The sequence below is a fragment of the Enhydra lutris genome, unplaced genomic scaffold, assembly GCF_002288905.1.
Source record: "Enhydra lutris kenyoni isolate GAN:26980312 unplaced genomic scaffold, ASM228890v2 scaffoldscaffold16, whole genome shotgun sequence".
Taxonomy (NCBI): domain Eukaryota; kingdom Metazoa; phylum Chordata; class Mammalia; order Carnivora; family Mustelidae; genus Enhydra; species Enhydra lutris.
The window spans coordinates 29,661,376-29,685,165 of NW_019154100.1; the positions used below are offsets into that span (position 1 = coordinate 29,661,376).

The 23,790-nt window shown below is 44.9% G+C and overlaps 1 protein-coding gene across 1 annotated transcript in view; it reads right to left on the reverse strand.

Annotated features, from left to right (window-relative positions):
• Nucleotides 1-18,940, reverse strand: part of LOC111147272 (secernin 1) — a 38,092-nt gene extending 19,152 nt beyond the window's left edge. Inside the window, exons 1-3 of the mRNA XM_022503216.1 lie at nt 18,782-18,940; nt 5,412-5,593; nt 1,152-1,354 (exon numbers count right to left, since the gene is read on the reverse strand). Coding sequence (XP_022358924.1) covers nt 1,152-1,354; nt 5,412-5,593; nt 18,782-18,940 — 544 coding nt within the window. The remainder of the gene's footprint in view (nt 1-1,151; nt 1,355-5,411; nt 5,594-18,781) is intronic.
• Between the last annotated feature and the right edge of the window lie 4,850 nt (nt 18,941-23,790).

Genomic DNA, 23,790 nt, shown 5'->3' on the forward strand with positions numbered 1-23,790 from the left:
GTGTGTGCTGGGCACGTGGGGGTGGGGGAACTCCCTGACATTGTTGCAAGGGTGCTGTCAGCCCATTCGACACCCTTGTGAGTATAAGAAGCCTTCCTCGTCCAGGCAAGCACCACAAGCCAGCCTCTCACGGGACACAACATACCTGTCGCCCATGGCAACCCTGATCCCCACACTGACGGCAGCCATGGAAAACAATGGGCTTGATTCCCAACTATTACAGTAGAGCTTCTGCTTCTAACTCAGGTCAGATTTGGCTCTAATCCCTCTTAAGGCAGAGATGGAAAACTGGTTTCATCCCCATCATCCCCATCATCGATTCTGAGACACCTGAAGAGACTTCCCTACAAATTCAGTTGAGAAAAATACATAGACCAAATCTAGGTCCAATATGAGAGAGTGTTACGACCTACCAGCTGTGTCAGGGAATGGCAGCTCACAGTCCATGTACTTGTCATTCAGTCCTAAGGAATGTCAGTGGGGCTTCACTGGCCAATTTTCTCCTAGAACTCCTTAGTCCTCTTGGAAACCCTTTAGCCCTTTCTGGGACCCCATCCGGTCCCCAGTGTGAGGCTGCTAAGTGATGAGACAGGACAACCACACCCCCTCTAACATCTCCTCCCTCAGAACCATCTCAAGACAAATGCTACAGGGAGCATGGAGCAACAACTGAATGCATCCTTCCGGGTGCATCCCTAGTCCTCTGCTCTTCTAGAAACACTGTCTCACAGAGAAATGAGCTTGTTGGCCCAGAGGCAGTCACAGTCCCCACACAGATCCAAATTCCTCTTTCAGAGGAACATTCCAAGCGCAAGGAGCTACGGGACTGTGGGTGACGAGGGGCAGCTCCCTGTCATAGTGGTTCGCTGACTGAACGGACTGGGAAAATCACCATTCCTTTGACCAAGTCAGAGTAACCATTTGGGTCACGGAACTGCTGATAGTCAAAATTGGGTCCTGCCCAGAAAGCAAATAGAAAATAAGAAATGTCAAGGATGTGTTTCCCAAGTGCTGACGTCCCCACACCCCAGGCTCGTCTCTAGAAACAGAGCCCAGAGAAAAGGTCCAGCACAGAGAGGGTGGGCACCAGCAGCAGGATTCCTGCACATCCGGCAGCACCCGCCTCGGCCGCCCCATCCACACGGGCTCACCTGCGATCCGCTCGGCAGCCCAGTACTTCCCCACGGTCTCCAGCACCCAGGCCTCCTCGCGATCCACGATCAGATATGCGCTTTGGAAGCTGTGGCAGGAGTCTGCGTCTTCATAATAATTCCCACCTTGTCCGTGTTCTTCCAACAAGGCGACGATGACATCTAAGGCTTCTTTAGCTGTCGTCCCTCTTTCTAAACCAAGCCTGGAGGAAGAAAACCAGAAGTGTACCTCAGTCCTTTCCTAGCATGTGGTTGTTACCATGGCAACCAAAGACCGGGCCGAAGCTGAGCGAGGAAGCCGGCCAACGTGCGTAAACACGTTCCATCCGCGGGCTGAGACGTAGATGCACGGCACTTGAACTCAGAATACATCTCTCCCACGTTTGGTTTCAAATCATGGGGGTGTTTTCTGTCTTTGGGCACCACCCTCCCACACAGACAGAAGAGTCAGGAACCCAGCAGCTTCTCCCTTGTGAAGGGCAGCTCAGCCTCCTCTCTGTTTCCTTTCTAACTCTGGCTCCCCTGGAGCTAGGGAGCTCAGCTCCAGCCTTATCAAGACCCCCTTTCTGTGGCTTATCCTCCCTCCTGCCTTTGAGCAAAAGGATAGCTCTGGGGGCGCCTGGGTGGCTCAGTGGGTTAAAGCCTCTGCCTTCAGCTGGGGTCATGGTCTCGGGGTCCTGGGATCAAGCCCCGCATCGGGCTCTCTGCTCAGCAGGGAGCCTGCTTCCCCCCCCCACCCGCCTGCCTCTCTGCCTGCTTGTGATCTCTGTCAAATAAATAAATAAAATCTTAAAAAAAAAAGGGGGGGGAGGATAGCTCTGCCCAGGGCAGCCCTGATCTGTGCTATTCTACACCAGGTATGTGGCTTAATAACAAAAGTGTTCCGTGACCAGCCACTGTCCTCGGTGCCTGTAATTTCCTGAGAGATCTCACTAGGTATGGTGCCTGGTTAGGACATCAATGCTTTTCAACATATCTCTCCTCCACCCTATCGGCCTCCACCCTATTGGCTTAGGGCTTCACTTATCAAAAAGTACATCCTTCTTCTGAAGTCAGACAGTAGTCTCCTCCCAGCCCTTCCAATTAATTGGCCCCCTAAAGAGGGCACGGATATTGTCTTCTGCGCAACCTGGGCCAGCTGCATACTGTATCGAGCTCAAATTTATGTCCCCTATGAAGTAAGTACCTACATCCTCGGGTTGCCCGTGGGACAGGTTTATGAGATAATGAATGTGAAAATACAAGCACAACCAAGGAGCTGGGGGGTCCGTTGGAGAGGCAGCCCCCTCTGGCAGAAAAGCAGTGACTCAGAGAGAGAGCATGTCTTCCAGGTCCGGTTCGGCCACCCACTGGCAGCACGACCTTCGGTAACCTAACCTTTCTGAAACCTGGTTTTTTCCTTTGCCAAGTCAAAAGGGCAGTACATCCCTCTCAGGCTGATTGGAAAGAGGATGGCACACGATACACGCTCAGTACATGTCTTTTTGTCCATCTTTTCCTCCACGTTGTCATTCTGGGGGTGCAAGTGCAAGAACCTCGGGGCAGAGGCTGAAGCACATGCTAGGACGGCAGCGACAGCCAGCTCTCGGTGAACCGCCAACAGACCAGACGTTATTGAAATTCACCCGGCTTGATTCTTTCTGAAGGGACGTTCCCTGGGCTGCCAGGGAGAGGAACAGATGATGCTATGGACGCATTCTTCTAACAGGCTTATTTTCACCATCAGATCGTTGTGATCAATTCATTGGGCATTTCTCAATTTTAGTGTATGTAGGAAGACTTGGTGACAAGCCACTGATTTGCAAAGCCGATCCCTAACACCTTGGGAGAGTGACCAAAAATAACCTCACCAGAAGATGGAATTAAGTAGACTTTTCTGTTGGTCAGTCACCTTCTCTGAAAAGTAAAGGCGGAAGCAAGCAAGCAGTCACCTGCTTTTGGGGATCCAGAGCAAGTAAGTGTGTTATGAGCACCTCTATAGGTCTGTCCAAGCTGTTTCCCCAGGAGGGTCCCCCTCCTCCCTCCACAGGTCCTTGGAGCCTCTGGTCACACTGCCCCATGCATACATTCCAAGCAGAAGCCTGTCCCCAGGGCTTGTATGGGGGTCTGATTTGCCCAGACAATCATGTGCGAGCACCATGTGACACCTCGCCAGGGGCACCCCGCCTCCAGAACCTGTGATTTCTCTTGTGCAGGTCTAGCTCACTCTCCCGCTGTGCTGCCCGCTGTGTTCCACGCTGAGACTCCCAGTACAGCGCTTGCCCTCCCACGCTGACTTCCATGCCCTCTGTGCCCAGCGTCTGCAGCAGGACCTCGACACCCATCCACAGACACGACTCTGCTCTCACTCTCCTCTCCCTGTGCCGGGACCACGGGAAGCGATACTCCTTTGTCCACCTGGCCATTCCCACCTTGCCTCGGTGCCACGGGGCAAGGACAGGACAGCCTGCCCCACGGACTGCCAATGGCCGCAGGGTTACACACCATCCGGCTCCAATGACAGGTGGACACACTAGGGCTACAGAGGTCTAGAGCCCCAAGTCACTCGATGTCAAGACGCCTGTTCCTAAGCCTTTCACGTGGTCTGGCCTCATAGATGGGGCAGGTTTGTGTGATTCAGAACGAGAACAGCATCTCTCTGGCCCCCATGCCTACTTCCACACTGGCTGCTCCACCTCCTTAGGGGCATGACCAGGGCAGGCAAAGGGATGCAATTTACCGGGCCAAGGCTCAAGTCTCACTCCGACATCTACCTTCGGTACAATCCAGATCCTCCAAAAGCACGTGCTTGGTCCAGGTTTTTTCTGGGTCTTGGAGTTAGCTCCTCCCAAATTCAAATTCTTGTTTTATGGCAAGTCCTTGGAAGAATCCCTACTTGAGGCCCATGACTCACACAGGTGTGTCAAGCCTCCTGGGCCCTTCCCTGGAAGGTTAACAGACCTGGCCATCGGTTGGTGGGAGCTACAGACCACAGAGGTCCCGGCGTAAATGTGCACGTTCTCCCTACACAACCTACTAAGGGTCAAAACCTCTAGTCCTTTATACAGAATGTTGGTTTGGGAAGGTTCTTGAGAGGTCAACCCATCGAAGGCCTCCCTCAAACAAATGTGGCCCAGAGACGTGTTATCACTTGGTACATTCACACTGAAAATCAAGGCCCCTGGCTCCCAGCCCAATATTCTTTCAACTCAGTCATGATTCTATTGCATTTCACTGTCTCAGAAAAAAAGTCATTTCAGAATGTCATTCCTCTGTCTCTCGCCTTTGGTCATTCAGTCATTGATCAGCCACTGCAGGACAGGCCCACAACTCTGGGTGCTCGTGACACAATGGGAAGCGAGCAAAGGTCCCCATCCCACAGAACCCACGTGTCTGCTTCCCCCTGTTACACAGCAGCTGGCAGAGCAGCAAAAGGAAAACAGATGATGGAGATGAAGAGGGCCGGGAGGGCCATGGCTCTCTCCTTTTTTCCTTTATATCTTAGGTATTTTATATGATTCCTTCCTTCTTTCCTGTATTTTAGATGTATTTCAAACCATTAACCATAAACTTCACCCACTTAAAAAAAATCAGTTCAGTGATTTTTAGGGTATTCGCAAAGTTGTGCAATTATCACCGCAATCTAAATTCAGGACATTTTCAACAGCCCACAAAGAAGCCTCATACCCGTTAGGAATCACTCCCCATTTTCCCATCCCAACCCCAGGCAACCACTCATCTACCTTCTACTACTATGAATTTGCCTATTCTGGACATCTCATGTAAATGCAATCGTACCATATGCAAACTTTTCTGTCTGGCTTCTTTCACTTAGTATAATGTTTTCAAAATTCAAGCATGTAGCACATGGTTGGTTTTTATTACTTACTAATATTCCATTGTAATCTACTCTTTTTCTCTAATACCTTGAACTTCATATCAAAAGGCACACGTCGGGGCGCCTGGATGGCTCAGTCAGTCAAGCATCTGCCTTCGGGTCAGTTCATGATCCCAGGGTCTTGAGATCGAGCCCTGTGTCGGGCTTCCTGCTTAGCAGGGAGCCTGCTTCCCCACCAGCCCCCCGCCTGCCTCTCTGCCTACTTGTGTGTGCTCTCTCTCTCTGTCAAATAAATAAATAAAATCTTTAAACAAACAAACAAAAAAAGGCACATGTCTTCTTTGGGGGCCTTGTGTTACAAAATATGAGGTTTAGAGGAAAGAAACCCTATCCCCCTTCCCTGCCTGTTCGAGCAGGTGTTTCAAAGAATCATCTTGTAGTACCTGACCAGATCCATCCCCAATAAGGCTTCCGTCTCAGCGGCTGGTTCTCTGGCATTGATGGCTTCATTGGCTATGCACACACCATGCTCGTTGGCTCCCATTTCTGCCCCCCAAAGCCAAGCAGGTCTGCTTATCACGATGGCATGGGTCCTGGAGACTTGGTCGATTGAAATGTAAGTGCACTGAAAAATGAAGACAGGAAAGAAAGGACCATCACCTGCCAGGATCCGCTTAGTTTCCACCCTGGAACTTACACTGAACCACCACATGAGTTACAAACAGACACCCCCCCCCCCAAAAAAAATGAAAGGCCTCAGGAACACCAGACTTCAAAACACCCCAAGTCTCAATGTAGCTCAGAGGTGTCTCTAGCGAGCTGCAGTTTCACTGATCAGATGTCCGTCTCTGTTTCAAGCCCAGCTGATCCACAGGGCTCTCCTCTTCTTGAACCTGGCATTCAGCCAACCTCCGCCCCAAATATTCTGCCAGGTCATTTCAGGCACAGAGGGCACCAGCGTTTGAAACACATATAACTATTTATTCTCAGAGGCAAAAATCCTTCTGGATCAGCGGTTTTCAAACTTCTTTAAAGTTATAGCGCCCTCCTATAGGAGACACTTGACCTGGAGGGCTGACATAGAAAGTGGATTAAAGGGAAAATGTGTTGCCTGAAGAACAGGGGTTCTTATGCCCCCAGCAATGATACCAAGGGCTCCCTGGAACCCAGTTTGACAACCTCCACAGCTGCTCTAGGGGTAGAAAAGGGAACATGATGATAGTATTTTACATTTAACTAATGCATTAAATGTTCTTTTATACGCTATGCTTCCCTGTCTGTCTCATCTGATTCACAGAAAGGCATGTTTCTACTGTTGTCAGGACTGCAAGACACACCCCTTGGTGTGGTCTATCTTACCTTCTCCAGGCTGCCATGTCTCTACCTGGAAAACGAGTGGGCTACTCTAGATCAAACAATCTTTAGCCTCAGAAGCCTGCTTTCACACAAATTCTTACATTGAAGCATGAAAACAATAAAAGTAGTCTAAGTGTGTTGAGGCAAATGGAAGATGGGGCATGAGACCAGCTCACTCAGAGCCTAGCCTGCTGGTTCTTCCCCTGCCTCTGCACACTGGGCCCATGGGAGAGCTCCTTTGGGGAAATTGGAAAGCCACTAAGCTAGGTTACCCCAAGGGGCCTCCTGACTCTGGCATTCTATCAGTCTAGGTCAACTCTAGGTGGACGCAGCACGGAATTCGGGGCTCTAAATTACACGGCGCTCTTTGGCTCTCGGGAGACTTTTATCAGCGGCAGCAAGCACTTACATTTTAAATTGGGAATGAGGGAAAGCCTCGGTTCAACATGGCCCTGGATCTTTTTCTGATTCGAGACCCAGTTACACTGACTGAGTGCAGCCTGGAAAGTGATTCTGCGTTGATTTTCCATAATCTCTAAACCTCAGGTAAGACCTGAAACGCGTGTGGCATGCACACTCATTGATCAGGCGACACACATGTCCTCATAATTCACGTGAGGTGTTGCTCTGCACTGGGATAATATTCATTCACTTGATAAATATTGGTAAACTTACAGCTAATTAAATCCAGAGGCTGTCAAGAGACGCTTGAGTTTTTCATGGCAAATTGATAATAAAATACACTCTTGAAATGTTTTCCCCTATTCAGTTCCCAAAAGTTGTTTACTTTGAAAAACAATTCTGTTAGAGCAAAAACCTAGCCAAAGCAGGAAAAAAACTATGGTCCTCTGTGCTCTTCTAATTTGCAATTGAAATTTATATCTTATAATTGTGTTTTTTCATGTAAAAAGCAGTTCAGGCATTTGACCAATGTTTTCCAAAAGCCCTGTGCTCACTGAGCTCCAGTGACAAATTCTGTCTTGAAAAGAATGAATAAATATGGAAGGAATTTAAGATTTTTTTTTAAAGATTTTATTTATGTATTTGAGAGAGCGCACATGCACACATAGGGGGAGGGGCAAAGGGAGAGGAAGAAGCAGGCTCCCCACTGAGCAGGGAGCCTGACATGGGACTCCATCCCAGGACCCTGAGATCATGCCTGAGCCAAAGGCGGAGGCTTAACCGACTGAGCCACCCAGGCGCCCCTTAAGATTCTTAAGTATAGATTTATCATAACGTTTTTTTTAAGGGCAGGAAGAAAGTGAAAATAAGAATGGGTTTATTTGGGGCACCTGAGGGGCTCTGCTGGTTAAGCACCTGACTCAGTTTCGGTGTAGGTTGTGATCTCAGGGTCCTAAGACTGAGCCCCACATTGCGCTCCAGGCTCAGCAGGAAATCTGCTTAAGGTTGTTTCCTCCTTCCACCTTCTTCCCTTCTGGTCCTTCCCCCACCCCTCACTCTCTCTCTGTCTCTGTCTCACTTTTTCAAATAAACAAATAAATAAAATCTTTAAAAAAAAATAGACTGGGTTTCCTTATTTGTCTTCAAATTCGTTTTTACATGTTCATTTCCATTTTACCATTTACAGAGCACCAACCACACACACACACACACACGGCACTATGTGCTAAGTGCTGCTGGCAGATAAGGCAGTGAGGATGCCCAATTCCCGTCCTTTCAGTTGGGAAAGGAGAAGGTACACATGCAAATTACCATGGCCACCAGGCCAACCTCAGTAGCTGTCACCAAGGCCTGTCTACCTAACATACACTGCATCTTCCCCCTCCTTCCACCTTGGACATCTGATCAACCTGATCCTGCTTTTCCTTTTTCACATTCCATTCCACTTTCCCCTTTCCAAAATACTGTGTAACTGACTTGTGTACTGCATATATTGTGTATTATGTTATCTCCCCCAACTACAAGGTAAGCTCCATAAGGGCAGGAAGATAGCTCTGTGGTTTAGTTCACTGATATATCCGAAATCTGGTACATGCGAGGCATCAGTAGATATTTTTTTGAAAGAATGAATGAAGGGGTGAATGAAGGAATAGGTAACAAAGATCAGAGGGACACAGTACAGGTTCAAAAGAAAGAGGGAAAATTACCCCAAGTGGGTGGAGGCTTTATCAAGTGGGTGACATCTGAGTTGATCTTGAAAAATGGGCTAGACATCAAGGTATTCCAGAAAGAGGTAAGAGCCAGAGAGGAGAGCGAGAGAGATGGGGATGTCAAAGGTGTGTTCATGGTCCAGGGGCACCCTCCTCTGTGACGCTCAGGGAAGCTACTGCAACAGCATTGGGTAACAGGACTGCAAGAGCTCAGTAAGTATTGACTGATAAAAATGTTGAAAATCGAATCCAAAAGACCATATGGTCTTTGTAGGAGTTCAAAATATTTGCAGCCAACTTGACACTTTTTGGCCAAACCCAGAATGAGGAGGAAGAAAGGAGATGCCCAAGGAGCCAGATGGGCCAAATCAGCCCCTCCAAAACACTGGGCTGAAAGCCAAGGCACCAGATCCCCCTCATATGCTACAGAACAGGGGGGCAGGGAGATGGGGAGATGGGAGATGCACCAAAGCCTCAGTGAGCATAACGCACACCCCTTAGGGCATCTCTGTTGTGGACTGCAGCAGCCTGGGCTTAACAAGGACCCTTCTGTGGCTGTAATTCACACCCACTCCTTTGTGTTTGAGATGTGACTAATCACACCCAGGTCAAAGCCGATGGTCACGATGGTCACGCTTGTCTTGTATAGATTGGTTATCTAAAATCCCAGTCTGGGAGCAAACCTCATAAATAGGGAACATTTACAGAAGATGTAATTAGCCAAAGTTTGTAAAGTCAGCCATCTAGAACGTGAACTCTGCAGGCAGTCACTTCTTTTTTAAATAAAATTCACCAACCTTCACCGTCGCCACATCATTAACGAGGCGGACAGTACGTGCGATTTGAGGCAACAGAGAAGGTCTCACCAGGAAAAAAAAAAATCCAAACAGCACCTGAAATCTTCTTTCAGTGTGACAAAAACAATTTTGTTTCAAGTCAGAATTCTATCCAGATTTCTAGCAGAAAACAAAAAGAAAAAAGAATACGTTCACCACTCAAGAGATCAGTCTTTCAAGGAATGGTTCTGGCCTCAGCTTTGGTGATGAAGCTGTTTAAGAGGCCTGCAGAGAGGGGTGCCTGGGGGGCTCAGTCATTAGGCATCTGCCTTCAGCTCAGGTCATGATCCCAGGGTCCTGGGATCGAGCCCCACATCGGGTTCCTTGCTCAGCGGGAAGCCTGCTTCTCCCTCTGCCTGCCACTCCCCCTGCTTGTGTTCCCTCTCTTGCTGTGTCATTCTGTCAAATAAATAAATAAAATCTTTAAAAGAAAAAAAAAAGTGGTCTGCAGAGAGAGATGAGCAAACCGTCATGCTGCCCTTCGGCCACTCCCAACCCTCTTTAATTAAACAAATCTGTCAGCTAGCACAACTTCTGGGTGCCAAGGCCACATAACAACCTAAGAATGTCCAGCGTGGGCCGCGTGGTGAGGCACGTTTCTAAATGTCAGTGAGGTTTTAAAGGTGCCGCCTGCACAGAGCCTGTCACTCTCTCAGGCGGCTCCAGGGGACCGGTGCCAGGTTGGAAGGTAGCAAAGATGAGCCTTGACAAAGCCCTCAAGACAGAGACAAAAGCCGATTCTTCTGCAGAGCAAGCCCTTTCTTATTTTGCGTGATTGTGTTGAAAACAAAAAGCAAAATCAGCTTCATGCTGTTGCCTACCCTCTGCACATTCCAGCGTGCACACTTTCTGGAGATCACCCAGGGAAAGGGGAACAGAGACACACAATAGACGTTTCAATTAATGAAATGCAGCCATTGTGCTTCCTACTGTACTCAGATGGTGAGCACAACCCTGGCACCACCAGTGAAAACTGCTCTGAAATGAGCTGATGAGTCAGCCAGACTTCCTAGGGTGGTGCTTGTGGGGGGAGGGGGGGAAGGCAGGGAAAATGGGATGCTTTGGAGGAATATTTTTAGTTTTAGAAAATTTGCAACTCTAAGGCAGCATTTCTAATTATCACTGAGGTTTTGGGAGGTTTGTTTTTGTCTTTTTTACCCCAGTGTCTTGCCTGCTACTTGACTGGTTTTTGAAAATGTGCCCTTAAGGTTCATTATGACTCCAAAAAGAGACAAAAAAAAAAAAAAAAAAAAAAAGTCAGCCACATTTTAGAAGAGCTGCTTTTTATTTCCCAGAAGCCACAAGATCTTTGAGAATGGGCAAAGGCCTGGGGTCGGAAACAGGAAAAGGGGACACAGCGAAAGGAAGGAAGGCCCCTGCTGAGCCATGCTTGCCTGAGGTGAGAGCTGGAGACTCCTGGGGCCAAAGAGAGCAGACAGGAAGACAGGCACGCAGTCTCTGCCCATGGCACAGAGCTTTGCTCAGCTCTCTCTGATTCCAGAACAACCTGTGCTCTCCGACTGTATAGGAGAATCTTCAGAATTTAAAATTCAGACGCTCTCCCCTGCAAAACACATGTCCATCCCACAAACCACAAATAAAGCTGCCATCCAGACCAAGTCACTAACAATGTTACTGACTCTCATTAATGGGTAGTTTTCTATTCTTCCTACAAGTACTCTTATCCGGGAAGAAAAAGGAAGTGAGCTAGCAACAGCCTGCCCCAAACTCTGAAAGTTGTACCTGGAGATACTGAACTCATACAGAACTACAGATGGAGGAAAATATAAATAAAGTAAAATTCATTTTCCAAAAAAAAAGGAAACAATGAAGACTTTAAACTTTAAAGGAAGGGGTAAAATGGAGATGAGGTTTATTATATAATAACAAGAAACTTTTTAAAAGCATTATGTGTCATATCTGACTTGGCTATCAAGAATTCTGTCTCAGCTGAGAGTTGCTGGAGGGGAGGAGGATGGGGGATGGGGGATGGGCGAGATGGGGGATGGGCACTAAGGAGGGCATGTGTTGGGATGAGCACTGAGTATCTATGGAAGTGATGACTCACTACATTCTATTCCTGAAACCAATGCTACACTGTATGTTAACTTACTTGAATTTAAATTAAAAGAATAGAAGAATTATGTCTCCACCAATTGGGATAGAATTATTCTCTGGGGCACCAAGTATAAATCATATCAACTTTAACTGAAATTCATTGTTTTCTCAGTCTTCTAATGTTGGATCCCTTGTTTCTTCACTAGAAGAGTCATCCATATAAGAATAGATACACATACCCATCCATAGGCATGCACATGTACACACACACGTACACACACCAGCACTCACAGAACTTCATAATCCAGGAAATTATCCACTGGCTTCCTCAACACTCCTGTCTATAGGAAGGAGCAGGGTTTGAGGAAGAGTCGAGGCGAGTTCTGTGATGCACAGGGGTACGGCATCCTCAGAGAGGACAAAGGGCCTTTCACAAATGGATATACATTTTATCTATCCTACTCCTCATCCAAGAGTGATTTTGTTAAAAACAAATAACCAAACAAACAAAAACAAAAAAACTCAGAATCTACAAGAGAAAAACTAAAGAACATAAAATAAAATGCAGCCATCTTCCAACTGTGCAGCAAAATGAAACTGGGGAGTGTAATTTTAGAAACTGGGGAACTCTGTTAAGGGACCCGATTTCTCATCCTTCAACTTTCAAGCAAAGAGAACTTGCTGTAGAATGGAGGATGGATGGACAGACAGAAGGAAGATGAAGGGGTGGGTGAGTGGATGACTTGGAAGGGAAGACTGCCTAGAAGGATGGGCCAGCTGGAAGGGGAGGCAGGTCAGCGGATGAGTAATCAGGATGACTTTTAGTACAGAGTTATTCCCAGAAAATGAATTCCTGGAACCTCAGAACTCAAGTATGAGGTTTCTAAGGAAACTGCAGACTATGTAAGCTTGAAATGTCGTGAAATGGCTAAGAAATAGATGGGGTTTTATGAAAAATTCTCACTCTTCATAGTTTAGAAAAATAATTTCCATATGCTAATGAGAGCTTTTGTGAAAGTTACATGATAGTTGTTAGGGCTCATAAGCCTAGCTATGGAAAAGAACCCATCATTCTGTAATTGGGAAAGTTACAGGTGTAACTGTAAGGGAACTAAAGGAGTAAGAGTAAATGTGAAAAGCAAATTTAGAACCATATGCTACAGACAGGAGTTTGGGATCTCAGACCTGGGGTCACAGAATCTCTCAACCCTAGTCAATTCTTTAAAAAAAAAAAAAAGAAAGAAAGAAAGAAAAAAAGAAAAGAAAAGAAAAAGAAAAAGAAAAAGAACTCTTCACAATGTTCTCCTTAGAGTTTACAAAGTACTTTTAAATGTTGGTTCCCATATGCTTCACAAAAAACTCTATAAGGCAGATACAGTGGGTTTTATGATCCCTATCTGGCAATTGCATAAACTGAGTCTCAAAGAGGCTCAAAGACCCAAGATACAGGAAATGCAGAAGGCAAGACAGGAAGCCAGGAACCCTGCATCTGGGGCCAGACTCTTTCCACTGGTTTCAGGCAACTATACATTTCCGATTTATAATGGCAGAACATGCATAAAGTACTACATGTTCATAGAAGGAGGGCAGGCTGGGGCACCTGGGTGGCTCAGTCAGTTAAGCATCTGACTCTTGGTTTTGGCTCAGGTCATAATCTCATGGGTCATCAGATGGAGCCCCAAATCAAGGTCCACACTCAGCAGGGAGTCTGCTTGAAGATTTTCCCCCTCTATCTCTCCCCCCACTCACACTCAAGTTCTCCCTCTCTAAAATAAATGAAAAGATCTTTAAAAAAAAAAAAAAAAAAGGAGGAGGAGGAAGAGGAGGGCAGGCCAGAGGGAGGTGGGAATATTCGTATTCGGGCTTTGAAAGATGCCTGAGTCTACCAAGCAGATGACAAGAGGGGAGAAGAAGGACCTTCTTAGCAAAGGACAGAATGAGTAAAAGCACAGAGAAATACAAAAGTGTGTTATTTGTTCAAGGAATGATGAGCTCCAGTGTGGCTGGAGCCTACGGTACAAGCTGGAACAGAAAAACTAAGAATGAGGATAGAAAAGTAAGCCAGAAACTGTACAACTCTTACGGAGGGCAATTAGTACAAGAACAATACACTTATTGGAAGTGTATCTAGCGACTATACATGCACGTAGGCGGGATGACTCATGTTCAAGGTTCTTCGTGGCTGACTTTCTGGACTAGCAAACAGTCCCAGTGTCTACCAACAGAGGACTGACTAAAAAGTTATGGGATAGCTCCATAATGGACGACTATGCATCTGTTAAAAAAAAAAAAAAAAAAAAAGAACAATCTCTGTGTATAGATGTAGAAAAATCTTTAGAAAATATTATTAAACAAAAAAGCTATAGACCTTTTTTGTGAGTTTGGAATTTTATACTTAAAAAATCAAGTTTCACAAGACAAAACCAGAGAGGGAGATGAACCATTAAGAGACTTTTAATCTCAGGAAACAAACTGAGGGTTGCTGGGATTTCGGGTGGGAGGGATGGGGTGGCTGGGCGATGGACATTGGGGAGGGTATGTGCTATGGTGAGCACTGTGAATTGTGTATGACTAATGAATCACAGACCCGTACCCCTAGAATAATACGTTATATGTTAATAAAATTTTTTTTAAAAATCAGTTTCAGAATAATATATATTATGTGCTACCTTCATGAAAAAAGTAAGAAAATAAGGCTAAATATTCATATTTGCTTGCATTTGCATAAGACACTGAAAGGATGTGTAAGAAATTAATAAGAAGGGTTATATGGGATGGAAATCAGAGTGACTGGTAATAAGGGGTAGTAAGACTGCTCACGGTTAACCTTTTTAATATCACTTAATCTTTGAACCATATGAACATGTTACCTAATTCAAAATTACATTAAATTACATTAAAAAGTAACTTTACTTTTTAAAAAATATTCCAGATGAGTTAAAAACTATGTCCATACAAAGACTTGCATACAGGGGGGAAGAAGGGCTAAAAAAACAAAACAAGACAAAACAACAAACCAAAAAAAAAAAAAGAAAGTTAAAAAACCCAAAAACCTGCACACAAATATTTGTAACAACTTTGTTCATAATTGCCAAATCTTGGAAGCAATCAAGATGTCCTTTAATAGATGAAAAGAAAACTAGACCATGGTTCATCCAGACCATGGGATATTTTTCAGCACTGAAAAGAAATGCACGACCAACCCAGAAAAGGCCTGGACGAACTCTGAAAAAATAACTACTAAGTGAAAGAATCCAGTCGGAAAAGGCTACACACCAGGATTCCAACTACGTGACATTCTGGAAAAGGCAAAAAACTCTAGAGACAGTGCAAAGATGAGTGGTTGCCAGGGGTCGGGAAGAGATAAATGAAGAGGAGGAGCACAGAGGATTTTTAGAGCAAAGGAAATACTGTGTATGATGATATAATGGTGGATAGGTGTCATTACATACATCTGACAAAACCCATTAAAATACACAACACCAAAAGCGAAACGCAATGTAAATGATGGACTTTAGTTAATAATAAATGTCTCAATGTTGGCTCATGGATTATAACAAATGTACCACACTAATGTAACATGTTAATAACAGAGAAAGCTGAGGGAGGCCCCAGCTTTCCCAGAGTTATATGGGAACTCTCTGTACTTTCTGTTCATTTTTCTGTAAACATAAAACTGCGCTTAAAAAAAAAAAGTGAAGCCTATCAATTTTAAAGAAGAGAAAGGGAAAGGGAACCCAGTGCCAGCCAGGAAGAGTTCTGAATGGCATACAAATCAGCCCAGACTCTGATCCTATAAACACAACCGTTTTTAAACAAGGCAGTGACAGAGTTGTGCTCTGAAAATCCTGGTGACCCCACAGGCTGAAGGATCTATGAGAAGGAGAGCCAGGGACCAATAAGCAGATGACAGCGGAAGGGAGATGGGGGTGGGTCTGAATGATCAGGGATCCTAGGGAGGAGATGTGAACACAGGACCGGAAGCAATAGGACTTGGTGGCAGCCATCCCCAAGCATCTAGGGATGCATGGGAAAATGAGGGTCAGAGTTTCCCTCTAGTCTCTAGATTAAACTATGGTGCTGACAGAGGAAGAGGAATGAGATGGGGAAAATGAATTTGGTTTCTGACCTGTCATGTTATTTTATTACCTGCAGAATACGGATGTGGAAATGTACAGAGGCAGCTCCAAACACAGGTTGGCAGCTCAGAAAGGAGGTCAGGTTGTCTTGGAAACGAATTCTGGTATGGATCAAACTGCACTTGTTTATGCAAGGGGACGTCACTGAACTTCCAGCGTAGGTGAGCGATTACACACCACGCGTTAACGAGGGAAAGGAATCTAGTCTACTTTCTAGCCTGATTGTACCCATGAAAGGAAAAACTGGGTTTTTTAGCCTATCCCTCCCAAAATTAAACACATTTTTCTAAAATATCTATTTCAGACATATTTATAAATGGCTTTTGTGTGATCCTGTGGTTACTATGGCTACTAACAAGTGACCCCAAGATTTAGTGGTGCAAAACAACCATTTATTATCTCATGAATTCAAAGGGGCAGGAGTTTGGACAGGGCGCCACAGGGACGGCATGCCTCCACTCCATAGTGTCCAAGGCCTGGAATCATCTGAAGGGCCATTCACTCAAACATCTGGCGGTTGGCTGTGGGTTGGCACTGGCTGTTGGCTGAGGGACTTCGGTTCCTCTCCATGTGGGCCCCTCCCTGTGTTCTTCCTACTTGGGCTGGTTTGGGCTCCCTCCACCGTATCTCCTGGATGCTTAGGGCCAGACCCCAAGATTGAGAGACTCCATGCCCAATTCTTCTATAGCTCAGCCCTGGAGGTCACATGGCATCACTTCTACCAGGCTACGCTGGTCAGAGCAAACGTAAGCACTCACCAAAGTTCATGACCCTCACCAAGGTTCATGACCCTCACCCTCCCCACCGAGGCATGTTCATCACACTGTACGAAGTGCACGTAGGATGGGATTTGGTGCAGCTATCTTTGGGAAATTAAATCTGCCCACGGGAAAATCAAAGTGTTGTTTCAGTGGGTATGACTCTTTGAGAAAAAGGAACATTGAGGGAAGACAGACAGGGGAAGTCAAAATAACTCAGACCTGCAAACTTCATCTATGCCCAGTGCACTCGGCTCCAGGAAGGGAGAAACATTCAAATCCAAGCAACATGGACATGGAAACATGAATGAATGAAAACCCATTTAAAAACTAGTGTGATTGGGCACGTGGGTGGCTCAGTGGGTTAAAGCCTCTGCCTTTAACTCAGGTCATGATCCCAGGGTCCTGGGATCAAACCCCGCATCGGGTTCTCTGCTCAGTGGGGAGTCTGCTTCTCCCTCTCCCTCTGCCTGCTGCTCCCCCTGCTTGTGCTCTCTCTCTCTCTCTCTCAAATAAATAAATAAATAAAATCTTTAAAAAATATATTTAGGCATTGCAACATTTAATAAATAAAATAAAACCTAGCACGATCACCGGAAAACCTAGCACTCTTCTCTGCCTATACGAAAGAAAAGTCCGGAAGTTTAGGGGCTTGGACCTGTTAGTGGCACAGCACAAGAGGAGAGTGGTTCTGAGAAAGTCCTGTGAGAGACAGGCTGTCACTGCCCCAACCGCATACAATCCACACCCCAAGTCATGCTCCGTGCTGCCAGCCACGTAGCCGCGTCCCCGCCTCTGCTCCATCCACTTAACACAGCCACTCCTTACAGAGTTCTGTTGCTCTCTGGTGCTGCTTAGTTGCCTTTAAAGGTTTGAAACAGTTAAAAAGATTCAGATAGGAAAATAAAACACACATTGATGAATACGCTTTTAAAACCTAGCACAATTACCAGAAAAAAATCAGTTTATCTTGAACGCATAGAACACCAATGAGTAGAGGTTTACGTCAGTAGAAAGAGCTCATTAATTTACCTGCCCCCAGTTTTTTTCTCTACATTCTTCATCCTTTAACAAACAACAACCATTGAAACACACACACACAAATGAATACGCCATAACCAAGAAGTTTATTCTATGAATGCAAAGATAGTTCAATTTATCAGATAAACTGAAAGAAAAAAAATCCAGTGATTATCTCCATATCACTGGTGGGGGGGGCATTCAACAAAATTTAACACCTACCCTTGAGGGTTTTTTTAACCACTAAAAATAAAAATTGATGTATATTTGTTAACACAATAAAACTATGTAAAGCTCAGTCCTAAAGCCAATGTCTGAGTGACTAGAGAATCACTAGAGGCTGCCCCACTCAGGCCAGGAACAAGACAAAGAAAACCACTATTGCCACTAAATATTAACACTGAATCCAAGCTTTCAGGCAATCAGATAAGAAACCAGACATGTAAGAACAGTCAGACTGCCTCTGTTTGTAGGCATTGATAACAATAAACCTGGAAAACCCAAGAGAATCAATAATAAAAGCTGACACAACCAATGAAAGAATTTAGCAAAGTAGCAGACTTTAAAATTGACATCAGGCATGGTAAGTTTGACGGTACACTCCGGGAATACGAAGAAACAGGCATTGTTCCATCGCTAGCAGAAATGCAGAAGGGCACCACCTGGGTGAGCAAGCCAGATAAAGTCCAAAAAAATTACACACTTACTTACTCTGTGACCCAACAATCCCACTTTAGGTACCTATCCCAGTGAAGGACCGACAAAGACAGATTTTTAAGCACTCAAAATAGGAATTGATGGATAATCTTCTACCATGATACAATACATAAACCAAGACCAGATATTGTGACCGATACACCAGGCTATCAGCCCCTCCAAAATACAACATATCTGCAATAACAAAAGACTGGAAAAACCACCTAGATGTCCAGCAACCTGGGACTAAACCATGATACATCCATACAATGGAACGCTCTGGACAGCTCTAAGTGAGGAATGAGGAATAGGACCTCTATTTACCACATGGGGTGATCTCTAAGATATGTTTTTTAAGGTGAAAAAAGAAAAATGGAGAAAAGCGTACACGGCACGCTACCATTCATCCAAGAAAGAAAAACATATGGGATAAAGGGGCATGTGTGTGTATGTGTGTGTGTGTAGTTTCTTACATACACAGGTTATTTTTAAAATGGAAGGACAAACCAAAAAAACTTTCAAGAAAAAGGAAAAAAGTAAGTAGAGTAAATGAGACAAAGAAAGATACCAGACTTCTATGAATACACCTTATTTTATACTTTTGACTTTGGAACCATGTAAATATTTTACTTACTTGTAAAAGAAGGGCTAGAGCCACGAATGTAGTATTAGTCCCCGTGTGATCCTGTTTTTAAGGCCACGAACAAACTTGTGTGGGATCAGGAATCAACAGACCGACATGGCAGTTCTGACCAGTGAGCCCAGTTAAGGAAAGGTACGCTGAGCCAAGCCGGAGGAAGGGAATGAGCGCCAATGAGAGACTGTAACACGGGACTTACCTCAACCTTGCTCCCGGGTTCATGATCAGCAGCCGAGAAATACATAACCTCCTGTACTTCATCCCTGGGCCGAGCTGAATTTTTCCCAAACACCACCAGCCCGTCCTTAGCACGTGGTGGGAAGGCCACAAAACAGTAACTCGGAGGAGCGACAGCCATCCTGCAAAGAGAGAGAATGCCAGGGACGGCCTGGAAGCAGTTGTGACGTAGAACATTCCAGGAGTGAGTTCTTCAAACACATTGCATCAGAGAAAATAGTTTTCACATTGAACTGTGTGCAGCTCGCTCATTAAGGGATCCCAGCTGGCACATGAAGTTGGGCGCCCGCAGTAGAATTAACACAGCCACCGAGACCAGATAGTGTTTAGTACTCCATGGGATTAAACAAGCTCAGATTTGCAACAAGGTGCAGTCAGGGACAGCCAAAAGCGCAACGACGTAAGAGAAAGGAAAGGAGGTTATTGTTCCCCGCAGAAAACACAAACAGACTGCAATCTGTCACAGTAATGGAAAAATAAATAAATACACTTGTAACATTGCCCAATGCAAGTGTCTTGGATCTAGAGTTGTGTGGTTTGCACCTAATGGATTTTGGGGTTGTGATGAGGAAATGGGTCTAGAGAGAAAGTGACAGATACGCCCCCTATTTTATATATTTTTACTCCACCTCAACGACATGATGCTCAGGGATCTCTTGGTTCTCCTCCAACCTCTCCAGTGCTGCTGGGCTGGCTCGTTCTCTTCGACCTGGCCAACAAGCTTCCTCACTGCTTTATTCCTCTCTCATTTCATGCTCCTTTCTCTCTGGGAAAGCTCATCCATGCCCACTGGTCACTCACGTGCCCGGGATCTCCACAGTCAATCCCAACCCATTCTTTCCTTGAGCTCCAGACCCAGAGACCCAAATGCCTTCCTGATTACCCAAAGCTGATTTCTTCTTCTTCCCAAACATCCGAAACTCAAAAACTATCCTTATCATCTGCTTCTCTGTTACCTAGCATATCACCAAATTCCACCTGTAGACTTGATCTTCTAAATCCCTTTGGAAACTCACCACTTCTCCCCATCTCGGCTACCACCACTCTGCACCACCTCACCATGTCTAGCCTGGATCCCCATAATAGTCTCTTAAGGGGTTACGGCATAACCTCTATTATTCCTCCTCCAAAACACTGGCACACAGCAGCCAAAGTGATCTTTTTAAAAGAAAATTTGACCATGTCAGTCTTGTCACTATGCTTAAAATCCTTCAGAGGTTTCCCAGTTATTAAAATAAAGACCAAAATCTGATCAAGCTTGTGCCTCCTCCCTAGCCTCACCTCCTGCCACTCACCACTCACCATTCTGCTCTCTCAACACCAGCACTGAGGCCTTTTTCCAGCCCCTCTGATCCTCCCAGGGCCTTTGCACATGCTTCACTCCTCTCTCTGAGCACTCCTCCTTTTGTTCCCTATACCAAAACCACTTTTTCTAGTTAACTTCCACTCCCTCACGTGACAGCTCAAATGTTAGTGGAATTTATGTCACTGTACCGTATGCGTTCATAGAATTCCACCTTTCTCGTTTATAGCAAATCTTAATCTGAAATACTTACGTAATTATTTTATTACCAACAATCAATGATTGGTCTTTCCCCCCGAAGTCTAAGTTATATGAAGTGGGGGGCCATGTCTCTTTTGTACACCACTCTAAACCCAGCTGTACACAAGGTCTTCTGCAGGGCAAATTTTCAAAAAATAATAAACAAGTGCTCTTTTCTTCTTTCTTAAAACTGAACCCAACCATGCCTCTGTATCCGGCTAGAATGCCCTCCCATTAGTCTGTGCATATCCTTCAGGGTCTGATTCAAAATCCCTTTCTTTCAGGACGCCTTCTATAAAGGATTCTGTCATTTTCTCAGTGTCCATATGCCCTAAAGCATCCAATTTGTTCTGGGATGATATGTATTTATTGCTAGTAAATGTACTGCTTCAAATGTTTCAAGTAAAGATCCCTGAGAGCAGGGCCCAGACCACCCAACTAAGCAGCCCCTTTCTCAACCTCCTATTATGGGCACTCAACAAACATTATCTTTTAAACTCTCATATTTGTGTCACCCATTACCCGACTTAGGTGTGTTTTATTTTACGATCCCAAAATATGAGTCAGAAGGAAAGCAACGTCCTCAGCAGAGACCCTTGGGATTCAAAACTCAGCCACACCACCCACTATTGTGTGACCTCGAGCAAGTCACTTCACCTCTCTGGGCCTAAGTTTTCTCTTCTGCAAATGTCTGGTCCCAGCCCATAAGTTTATCATCAGATGACATGATGCTTGAGAACAGATTTGGCAAACTGTGGAGGCTGCATGAGTGTAAGATATTTTATTTGGGTTTTGATTGTTCAAACAGAGCAGCATCTCAACATTTCTACAGGGCAGGCCAACCAAAACCATCTCACTCATTACTGGAGCAGCTATCGAGTAACAGAGTCAGTCACTTTCTGAGTTTGGAACCTTCTTTGTGAGAGACCCTATTGCTATGTCTGCATCCAAGCTGTTTCACATTAGTCTGTCCCTGTATACACACACACACACACACACACACACACACACACACACACACACATTGTGCAGGGCAGGCCCCTCTGAGGGTACTGAGAAGCATGGGAGCTCAGAGCTCTGAAAATCATTCCCCTCCTAGCGTAGAAAAATCCCCCCCCCCTTTGTGAGAAAGAAAAGGCAGGAAGATAAAGAAACTCCAGTTCCTTCTCCCTTGATCCTTTCCTAGTTCAACAAAAACGCCATTATCTTCAGACTTGAGGAGTAGGCAGCAATCAACCAAGACTTTGTATGTGTAAGAAAGACCTAGAATAATTGTAAGATAAAATGCATTAATAGTGCGTTCCCAGAATTTGAGGGTGGGAAGAATTGCTAGCTGAGCCAAAAAAAGTGAAAACCCAGATGAGAAGGTGGAGAAAGGGTACATTCACCTGTGTTTGTCTGCCTCCCATGAGTGATAGGACCTCCCTTCCTTCTCCATCACTGGGTCATTTCAAAAGAGCTGGTGTCTCATCTACGAGCAGAACCTTACCTTACTTGGCCCTTAAAAATAGTAACAATCCACTCTGCATTTATGAGCACCTATTCTATTCTTCAGCCAGGACATCTGCTTGGTTAGCAAGTCATAGGAATCACGTGATCATGATCTGGATGTAGGCGACAGAAGCCCAGGGGTATGTGGGCCCAGAGATGCTGGCTTTTCCACTACATCTGGTAAAAGACCAGGAATACCAGAAGGGAACAGAATTTTAATGTCTATTTCATTTTATTTTATTTTTAAGATTTTATTTATCTATCTGACAGAGATCACAAGTAGGCAGAGAGGCAAGCAGAGAGAGAGGAAGGGAAGCAGGCCCCTCACTGAGCAGAGAGCCCAATGTGGGGCTCGATCCCAGGACCCTGAGATCATGACCTGAGCCGAAGGCAGAGGCCTTAACCACTGAGCCACCCAGGTGCCCCTATTTTTTTTTTTAATGCTAAAGGAACCAGCAAACTGTGTAACACATCCAGCAGCAAACTAGCCAAGAACAATTGTGCATTTTTCCTGGATCACCATTCTACACACTGACTAGCCTCAGAGATGACTTAGCTGGATCCTCTTCCACTCTCTAGAGCAGTGACTCCCAAAGAACTTTCTACCTTGATGGAAATGTTCGAATGTTCAATATCCACTGTCCAGTGTGGTGGCCATTAGCTCCATACAGCTATTAAAGTACAGTTAGTGTAACTGAGGAACTAAATTTTTATTACAAACATTAACTAGTTTAAATTTAAATAGCCACACCCAGGAAGCAGGAATATAATATGAACAGTGGTAGCCTGACCATTTAATTCTTTCTGATTTTTTCATATTTTCCTTTAATTTCCAATTTCTCTACAAGTATTTATACTTAACACAAACACAAAAATGATTTTTCAAAAATAAACCCAGTGGGGGCACCTGGGTGGCTCAGTGGGTTAAAGCCTCTGCCTTCGGCTCAGGTCATGGTCCTAGTGTCCTGGGATCGAGCCCCACATCGGGCTCTGTACTCTGTAAGGGAGCCTGCTTCCACCTCTCTCTATCTGTCTGCTTCTCTGCCTACTTGTGATCTCTGTCAAATAAATAAATAAAATCTTAAAAAAAAAAAAAAAAAAAAAAAAAAAAATAAAATAAACCCAGTGGTTAGAACCAATTCAGGAATTTTATTTTATTATTTTTTCAAAGATATATTTATTTATTTGGCAGAGACAGAATCCTCAAACAGACTCCCCCGCTGAGATCATGACCTTAGCCAAAATCAAGAGTCAGACACTCAACCAACTGGGCCAGCCAGGCCCCTCGAATTTTACTTTAAAGAAAACACTTTCACTCTACTTCTATGTCTTGATACATCTAAAGTTTCAAAACTGGCAAATTCTTACGATTTACAGTTACGATGCCATTTGTTATTGAGGTATAACTGACATACATCATATTAGCTTCAAGTGCACAACATAACAATTCAGTATTGACCACGGGATGTCAAGGAATGTTTTTGCTTGTGATCAGAACTTTTCAGATCTACTCCCTTAGCAATTTCAAATACGCAATACAGTATTATTAACTTTAGTCACCATGCTGTACCTGACATCCCCAGGACTTTTTTTTTAATTATTTTTATTAACATATAATGTAATATTTGCCCCAGGGGTACGGGTCTGTGAATTGTCAGGCTTACACATTTCACAGCACTCACCATAGCACATACCCTCCCCAGTGTCCATGACCCAATCACCCTCTCCTTACCCCCACTTATTTTGTAACTGGAAGTTTGTGCCTTTTGGCCACCTTCAGCCATTATGCCCATCCCCCAACTCCCAAGGATGAAATTTTTTTATTCAGCATTATTTACAGTTATTCTCTGATACTTTCTTCTACTTTTTTCTACCACCTGCCTAATTCAGAGTTGTTCAAGGAGTACATAAATTTTCCTTCAAGGCCTCTTAATAGC